At 33.5% G+C, this 9,644-nt stretch overlaps 2 protein-coding genes across 2 annotated transcripts; both read left to right on the top strand.

The window, feature by feature from the left end:
• Nucleotides 1-429: 429 nt before the first annotated feature.
• Nucleotides 430-3,539, top strand: LOC25482222 (L-ascorbate oxidase homolog). Its single transcript, XM_013610763.3, has 6 exons — nucleotides 430-760; nucleotides 839-948; nucleotides 1,655-1,925; nucleotides 2,013-2,115; nucleotides 2,206-2,917; nucleotides 3,025-3,539. The coding sequence occupies exons 1-6, from the start codon at nucleotides 617-619 to the stop codon at nucleotides 3,314-3,316; spliced, it is 1,632 nt and encodes a 543-aa protein (XP_013466217.1). The 5' UTR covers nucleotides 430-616; the 3' UTR covers nucleotides 3,317-3,539.
• Nucleotides 3,540-4,693: 1,154 nt separating this feature from the next.
• LOC25482221 (tRNA pseudouridine synthase Pus10) lies at nucleotides 4,694-9,474 on the top strand. Its single transcript, XM_013610762.3, has 13 exons — nucleotides 4,694-4,850; nucleotides 4,949-5,432; nucleotides 5,513-5,586; nucleotides 5,737-5,808; nucleotides 6,492-6,560; nucleotides 6,659-6,739; nucleotides 6,822-6,941; nucleotides 7,028-7,102; nucleotides 7,219-7,299; nucleotides 8,256-8,329; nucleotides 8,432-8,492; nucleotides 8,989-9,044; nucleotides 9,212-9,474. Exons 1-13 carry the CDS (start codon nucleotides 4,761-4,763, stop codon nucleotides 9,291-9,293), a joined length of 1,419 nt encoding a protein of 472 aa, XP_013466216.1. The 5' UTR covers nucleotides 4,694-4,760; the 3' UTR covers nucleotides 9,294-9,474.
• Nucleotides 9,475-9,644: the final 170 nt, after the last annotated feature.

Below are 9,644 nucleotides of genomic sequence, written 5' to 3'. Positions count from 1 at the left end.
GGAACGTGGTTTTTATTAAATTAATTCTCATGTAAGAATTTTATGAATGAAAAAAAAATAGGTGTCTTCTTAAACATATTGACCATTTGACTTTTTCTTTTTTGACTCACTATTTGACTTAATATAATTAAATAAAAAATGTTATATGATACAAAGTATAGTGCAAAGAAAATGATCTATCAGGTATTTGTGAAATTTGTTCTTCTTTTAATTGTTATTTTATTTATTAAAATCGTAAAAGTTAATATTTTAAATGATTGATATATAGTTAAAAATGAGGTGTATACATGGTTTTTTGACTAGAATTTAAATTGGTCAACTTGTGGGAAAAAGAAAATCTATTGGTTGGAGTTTCCCTCTATATTTTAATTTTACTAGTACCCTTTTACGGCTATATATATATTGATATTGATTGATTCTTTGAAACATGATACATATACACTCTGTACCACACTCTTTGTCCATTCCTGGCCATGTGCTGTGCGGTGCCCATTTGATATCATATTCATCCACCTTCCACTTCCCTTCCCTTTGTTTATTTATAGTATTATTAAAAAGGTGTCTTTATTAAGTTATCTAGCTTCTTCACTTCGAGTTCATTCATTCATTCAGTGAAATGGCACCGAACTTGGTGTTATTATGTGTTAGTGTTTACCTCTTTGCCATCACTACAACTATTATTGTTGCTGAAGATCCATACAGGTTCTTCAACTGGAACGTTACCTATGGTGACATTTATCCACTTGGTGTTCGCCAACAGGTATATTTATATTCTCACTTTCATCCTTATACCTTATCGGATCTGAGTCATTGTGATTAATTTGTGACACACATGCAGGGAATACTTATCAATGGCCAATTCCCAGGACCAGACATTCATTCTGTGACAAATGATAATCTCATTATCAATGTCTTCAACAGCTTGGATGAACCTTTTCTCATTTCATGGTTAGTACCTTTCACATTTCCTATATAATTTCTATACCATATGATATGTATAAATAACAAAAAGAATTAAACACGAAAGCATGTTATGTTATTATAGTTGGTTTCTTTTAATGATGTTCCTGTTAGTTAGTATATATTCATATTCATCATACTATTTAGTACTACATTTTGGGATGTTTGTTTGTTGGGTCACACCACTTGTACTGTGTTGTGTGGCTGCAAAGGATAGGAAAATGATGAAACCTTACAAAACACACATACTATCATCTTATCTCTTGTAGTACTATGCTGGTCATGGTGGGTCAACCCGCCAATTTTGTTAACATGGATGGATCCACCCAGATCTACCAGCTTCACTTGTTATATCAATTAGTATTTTATTCATATAGTATATGGAGATGGAAAGTTTACTCTATTACTTTCTAGTATCAATCACTTTGAATTTCTTCTATTCTATGCTTGCTTGCCTCAAAAGTCTTTTTAATTGGGTTGGCCCCATTTACTTTAATCATGCTTTGCTGTTAACCATCAAATTGAGCTAATTATCTCCTTGATTAAGTGAAATAGTAGTATATTAGGGACCACTTTTTAAATTATAGTGAATTTGTGATAATAACTGATAAGACATATAACCTTGCAAGCCAGCCAGAATTAAAATTATTTGAAAGAAAATGTATAATAAATGATGACATGGCATGTCACACAGGAATGGAGTCCAGCAGAGAAGGAACTCATACGAAGATGGAGTGTTTGGAACAACATGTCCCATTCCACCTGGAAAGAACTTCACATACATACTTCAAGTAAAAGATCAAATTGGTAGTTTCTATTATTTCCCATCTCTTGCATTCCACAAAGCTGCTGGTGGTTTTGGAGGAATTAGAATTCTAAGTAGGCCAAGAATTCCCGTTCCCTTCGATGATCCCGCTGGTGATTACACTGTCCTCATTGGAGATTGGTACAAGTCCAACCACACGGTAACTAATCATTTACTATCTTCATCATCATTTTCAGACCATGATTTTCATTTTCAGTAAAATTGATTGTATTGTATTATGTGACAGGATTTGAAGGCCCAACTTGATAACGGAAAGAAGTTGCCTTTCCCTGATGGAATTCTTATCAATGGTCGTGGGTCTGGAGGATCATCTCTCAATGTGGAGCAAGGTACTGCATTACCTACGTGAATAAGAATCATAATGTTGTTTTATTTAGCTTTCCTCAACATTAGTACTAAACTTGTCATAAATGTTACAGGAAAGACTTACAGGCTTAGAATATCAAACGTGGGATTGGAAAATTCACTCAACTTTCGCATACAGAACCACAAGATGAAGCTGGTAGAAGTGGAAGGAACACACACCCTCCAAACCACCTATTCCTCCCTTGACGTTCACGTCGGTCAATCATACTCAGTTCTAGTAACCGCAGATCAACCTAGTCAAGACTATTATATTGTTGTTTCCTCTCGATTTACCAATCCTGTACTCACCTCCACTGGAATTCTTCGCTACAGCAACTCTGCAGGCCCAGTTTCAGGTCCACCCCCCGGTGGACCCACCATCCAAATCGACTGGTCCTTGAACCAAGCCCGTTCTATTAGGACAAACCTGACGGCAAGTGGACCAAGACCAAATCCGCAAGGATCATACCATTACGGCATGATAAACTTAACGAGGACAATTGTACTATCAAGTTCAGCTGGACAAGTTAATGGGAAACAAAGATACGCAATTAACAGCGTGTCTTATGTTGCCCCCGACACTCCTCTTAAGCTGGCTGATTTCTTCAAGATAGCAGGTGTTTACCGTCCTGGAAGCATCTCTGATAGACCTAGTGGTGGTGGTATTTACCTCGACACTTCTGTTATGCAAACTGACTACAGAACATTTGTTGAGATTGTTTTCCAAAATGACGAAGACATCCTTCAGAGCTATCATCTAGATGGCTACTCTTTCTTTGTTGTTGGGTGAGTATGATTTTCCATCACAAACACATATATTTAGATAATTTTCATTTTCTTTAAAATCAGCATCAATCATAATATTAATAATAACCTATATATGAATGTTGCAGTATGGATGGAGGACAATGGACAAGTGATAAAAGGAACCAGTACAATCTTCGAGATGCAGTTTCGCGTTCCACCACTCAGGTATATCCAAAGTCATGGACTGCTATCTATGTTCCACTTGACAATGTGGGAATGTGGAACTTGAGGTCAGAATTTTGGGCACGACAATATCTTGGGCAACAGTTTTATATGCGTGTATACACAACATCAACATCACTCAGAGATGAATACCCTATTCCTAAGAATGCATTACTTTGTGGTAGGGCAACTGGAAGACATACTCGACCCCTTTGATGACTTACTTAGCTACCACATGAATCAATATTACTTACTTAATTAGCCTTTATTAGAAGAATATGATCAAAAAAGCAGCTACCTTGTCTGCTTCTTCTTTTATTGTTCGATTGCTTTCATTAATTATTGATGTTGAACTATAAATGACCCCTACTCGAGGTCACATTCTTTCTCATAAGCAAACAGAAACAATATATTATATTCCATTTATAATCTTCCCAAATTTTATTATTATTTGTTACCACCACACAATACAGAGTAAAAGTAATGAGAAATTTGACCTTGGAAGAGCACTCTATGTTTTGACTGTCTCTTTTCTGATTAACTGCTCTCAAAGTACTAAGAATATTTGGCTATGGAAATGCAGAACTTTAATTTCAGTTTGATTGCTTTTGTTAACAAATGCTAGCAACACACTCTTTTCGTGGGTTCATGTGAATTTTTAACCAATCAAAAATACTATTTATATTTTATTTTCATTATAGTAATGTGACATATGACAATTGAAACACATGATGCTTTGATGGATGCAAAGAAGAGTTTGAGTGAGAGTAAAAACATCACTTTGGTCCTCAAATTATAATGGTCAATCAATTTTAGACACTAAATTTTCCTAATAGGAAAATATGTTTTTGAATTTATAATAGGTATATCATTTTAATATCTTTTTCCTTTACAAAATATGAGCTAAACGATAAATGCTTATGTGACATCCTCGTTTGGACACCACACAATTGTCATGTCATAGAAATCATTTTATCTGAAGATAGTTAAACTACACAAAGATTAATTTATGTATAAATGAGAAATTACCGGGAATAATTTGCCTATAAATAAAAAATTACTAAGGACTAATTTGACATATTTTTAACTTTCACAATATTAGACAACAAGTTTACCACACTCACCCCACTAAACTTAAATGACAAATTCTATGGTACACCCAATAAATTTGGGTGTATCGGTACACCAAGTCGTAAAATTAATAATAAATGAGTTTTTCTTTTGAAGAAAAATAATTATTTTCTATCATTGACAACTAAGATAATTAAATTTTATTTACCAAAAGCTTCGACGAAATAAAATTTAATTTTTAAGAATTTTTATTACTCATAACAATGAATATTGATTATTTTTTATGACAAAATGTAAATTTTTTAATATGATCCTTATAAACAATGAAATGATGATTTTTCTTATGAAATGATGTTTTTTAAATATAAATATTGACAAATACCTTTTTATTTCATTAAATCGTTAATTTATATATTTTGTGAAACAAGAGTACCGTGAGTGTACCATAGAAGTTTCCAACTTAAATAAGTACGTGTAATTTTGATATTTGTACAAATTTATTTATAAAATAAAATAAAAAAAAGGAATAAAATGAATTTGCAGTTTACAGAGTTAGAGTTGAGTGACAGTGTAATCCTGGGAGAGGAGAATGGAGTCGTCGGAGCAGCAGCAGAAGGAGTTAGAAGAAGTGATCAAGTCTCTTCCTTCCGACGTCGTCAACGATCTTCTCTCCCTAGGGGTAATCAATCATTTCGTTACTTCTTCTTCTTCTTCCTAATTAATTAGTAATTATTACTACTAAGCAATTTCAATTTCAATTTCAAATTTGATTGGCAGTTATGTGTGCGGTGCATCTTTCGTGTGTTTAGAGTTGAAGCCAGCAGCGTCTATGCTTTTACATCCCTATCACCAACATATGGTGATAATAATAAACTCTGCACCCTTTGCTTAGGGATCCTTCAGTTTAGGTTTCACGATGATAATAATAATACAAATGTCCCTCTTCTCATTTCTGATATGGTTAAACGTCAAGGCTATCACTCTCATCATGATTCCTTTTCCCTGGAAATAATCATTCCTTCTATTATCCTCAACAACGATAACACTCTTAGGCAATACATCAAAATCAAATATGGTTTCAAAGATAATACTACTTTCATCTCTGCTAAAGATGCTTTCAACTTTTCTCTACTGCCTCCACTTCAAACTCTCCTCGGTGGTCGATGTAATTCAAATCAACAGGATGCTTCTTTCCACATTCGTTTGACATACACCGCTTCTAAAGATGATAACAATAATAATAATAAGAGAAGAAAAACAGGTTTCTCCACTTTTATCATTGTCTTCCTTATAATCATTTTATATTTCCTTTCATTCACAATTTATTCCACATTTTTATAGATGAACACAATACTACTTTCACCACTTCTCTTCAAGATCAATCCTCTCATTGCTGTAAATTCTTGTTGGAAACGGTAATTCTTCATTCTTTTCCTTTGAATGATGTTTTTTTTTTTGCTTTCATACTATAATAATCAAAATTTCTAAGCTAATCAATGGCAGACATTGTCTATTATTATGATTATATATTATTCTATTGCTAATTAATTTTTCTTGCTTTTTAGGCAAATCAACCTTGCCATTTTACTTACTCTTGCTACAGAACACCTTTATATTTTGGTGGAAGATACCTCAAGGTAATGCCTTTCTTATGTTATTCCCCTGTTTTCCTAATTGAACTAACATATTGCAACTCTTAACTATATCAACATTTCTTTGACGTGCTCATATTTTTACTTTTTGAACATCAAGATGGAAAATTTACTGCCATATCATTGGTTCCTCTTTTTCTTACTCGACCCCCCATACTTTGTTCAATCGAGGGAGTTCCCATCTGTGTCTTTGATCTCTTTCTCTTTTTCACTCACTTTTTTCCTATCTCCTTACTACCTCTTTTTCTTAAGGCCTGGCCGTTGTTGATGCTGATCTATTTACTATTTCTCAACTTCCCTTTCTCTCGCCATGTTTGTGTAATACCTGTATATTTTGATAGAAGGTACCTGAAGGTAAAAAAAATAAAAATACTCTAACCAGTTTTCTCAAATGTGGCACCAATAAGCTGACATATTCAAATGTGCTGATATGCATATTACACATACTAAAAACTATGTAGAGATGTTCAACTGTTGTTTTAATGTGATATGCAAGGGTGCTTTCTTTTGTTTGACCAGTTGTCCCAGAAAGAGATTCTCGTATATGGAATATAATTTCCATAATTTTTTCTGGACATTGGCATATTTCTATGACTTTCAAAGTAATGATCGACTAAGATTGAATCTAGCTCGTGCAACCTAAAATTTATACTGATACTTTCACACAGTATTCACGGAATGTGAGTCAATCACGCTGGATCATTGATGATGAAAGAATGGGGGAAGCGTCAGTTGAGGTACTGTCTGCTCTTGCAAATTTCAATTGTTACAAAATACTTCCTTTTAAAGTTGGTTGTGGTAGGTGACAATAGTGTATACTTATGTAACGTTGTAGGAAATAATTGGTGAAAACATACTTCAAGCATGCCAAGCTGATAGTTTCAAGTTTCATGCTGCTGGAAGAGAAGATATTGATGTACTAAAATTCATGGTTTTGATGCATTATTTTTGAAGTTTATTGGTGGATAAATTTATCTGATGTGTAATTAATCTTCTAGGTCCGAATGCTGGGGCCTGGCAGGCCATTTCTTGTTGAGGTGAAAAACGCTCGACAAGTCCCATCTGAATTGTCTGTAAAAGATATAGAGAAAAAGATAAATACCACGGAGAATAAATTGGTAATGTTCTAGCTGAATTGATAACATTTGTATGTACGCTATTTATTTCATGGCGAGTAAATGCACAATGCCATATGTTCATGTAGGTTAGAGTGAAAAATATGAAACTTGTTGGGAGTCAGGGCTGGGACCTTATGCGTGAAGGCGAAGCTGAGAAGCAGGTCTTGCATTTTTCTTCTTAATCGTATACTTATTTTATAGTCAATGATTTGCAGCTTTGATTCATTAATTGTTTCATCCGAGTCATCCTTACTATTCTAATCTTCAAATTGTATAGAAGCAATATGCTGCTTTAGTGTGGATTTCTCGTCCTCTGAAGGATGAAGATCTTCAACATGTGACATCACTCAAGGATTTGGTGAGTTTTATGTTGTTGTATATTACTTGTTAAGTTGTCACCGAACTTGTGCTTTGTAAGAAAAGTTTAACATAAACTGGCAGAACTTTGGTTATTATTTCGGTCTCTGCATGATTGATATAAGTTAAGTAGAGCTCAAAGATGTGTCATCTTTTATTATAACACATCCTGGTTGTAAATTTTACTCGTTTAAATCTGTAATTTATCCATATAATATGCTTGCTCATTGAGTCCATTTCCGAACATTGCTTATATTGACCCTCCGTTGCATGTTGTCTGATGTATCTACTCGTTTCATGTTCAATCAATCACATAAGTTTGTATCAAAATTGTACTGCCTCTGTTTCAAAATGAATGTCGTTAAGGTTTTTACACACATATTAAGAAATGCAATAAATAGAAGAAGATAATAGTAATTTTACCAAATTATTCTTATTAACTATTGGTGTGTTTCCCACTGTCATAAACGCAAAGTGAAGTATAATGCTTTGGGAGTAATATCCATTATATTATTTGGATGGTACAAGTTGAAAAAAATATTACTACTACATTGAAAACTAAAAGTGACATTCATATTTAAAACAATATTTTTTTACTAAAGTGACACTTATTGTGGCTACTATTGAAATATTTTTTTACTAAACAATATTTTTTTACTAAGAGAATATATACAAAAAACTATTGAAAATAATAGGACCCATGTAACAACTTCAAGATTAGATTGAAATCTATTTAAGCAAAAATTTAAAGACTTAAAATGAAAAATTGAACCAGATATTAAATTTCATATTCTTGACTCCTTTGAAGTTTTGCTGTAGCTTGACCGAGGTCTGTTTTACCCTTGGATCATGCTTGTAATCATTGGGATAATCTCTTGTGGGATTTCTGCATAACTGGAGTTTTTTGTTTTAAATTGCAACTCTGGAAACCACGTAATTTTCTCTTGTTTTGTGCAGAAAGTTATGCAGAAGACCCCAATAAGAGTGCTACACCGTCGCAGTCCTTTAGAGCGGGAAAAGATCATTCATTGGTATGACTATATATTGATAATTTTATGCCAAGCTCACAATCAAGGCCACATTTAAACTATTAACTGAAATTTTCAATCCCTTCTGTTTCTCCAAATTTTTAGGATGAAACTAGAGACAATCGCTGGAAGTTCCCAATATTTTCTTTTGCATTTGTGTACGCAGGTATTGTTTTAAAGTTCTCTCTTATGTATTGATTGTAAATGAAAATTCTCAATGACTGAATTTAGTTTTAAATTAGAGCTAGACACAGTTATGTTTTTAACACCAATAATTTGGTAGCTCCAACCATAGGCTGTTAGACTTGATTTGCAATGAATGTTGACAATTTGGCAGAAAAGTTATGTAAGCTGGTTTTTACTATAAGTACTTTATTTGGGCAAATGGAATTACTATCACGTAGGAGTAACTGACTGCCATTTTGTCTAGCTATTTGCAATGAATGGTGACAATTTGGCAGAAAAGTTATGTAAGCTGGTTTGTACTATAAGTACTTTATTTGGGCAAATGGAATTACTATCACATAGGAGTAACTGACTGCCATTTTGTCCAGCTAGAGGACATGGCAAGAGTACTATTCCCCCTTGTACCACCCCATCAATAATTATGGGTCATGATGGTCAGCCAAATCTGCAATCACTAATTTATAAAATCTCTGCAGGCTGGGACCTATATCAAGGAGTTCGTTCATGGGGATCTTGGACGCACGCATCCTAGGTATGACAATAAACACCCAAGACTTCTGGGAATTGAAATAATATTTATTCCTTACATCCAATTATATATATATATATACACACACTACTGCATGCCCTCAACTAAATAAATACCCAAGGCTTATGGGAATTGAAATAATTTATTCTCCGTAACTTTTGGTTTTGCAGCATTGGATCTATGTTGGGTTGTAGAGCTGAAATTTTGCAACTTGATGTGACAGACATCAAAATGGAATGTTTTCTGACTTAATAAGGGTATCTTATTGCCCCAATTTTTAAGTCTTAGTTCTTATTGATTTAGATAGAATTGGTTTTGAGAGTGTTACTTGTATTTTTTATTTTTTTTGAATAATTGACAGTGTTATTGTTTAAACATGAATTCATACTGGAAATGATATTTTATATATGAGTATGAATCTAACTTGATATTCCGAAGTTTACAACACTCGCGCACATTCCGCACTAACTATTTGCAGTAGACTCCAGTACTATTTGAAATGATATTCTAAAAGTGAGTTTAAAAAATTGAACTTGGATGAAATTATGGAACTACTGTGCGATGAACAGGAACTGGCCGCTCTGTTTTGAATCACACACGACG

Source organism: Medicago truncatula, chromosome 1, assembly GCF_003473485.1.
Source record: "Medicago truncatula cultivar Jemalong A17 chromosome 1, MtrunA17r5.0-ANR, whole genome shotgun sequence".
In the NCBI taxonomy this organism is placed as follows: domain Eukaryota; kingdom Viridiplantae; phylum Streptophyta; class Magnoliopsida; order Fabales; family Fabaceae; genus Medicago; species Medicago truncatula.
This window is presented reverse-complemented; position numbering and strand designations above follow the sequence as displayed.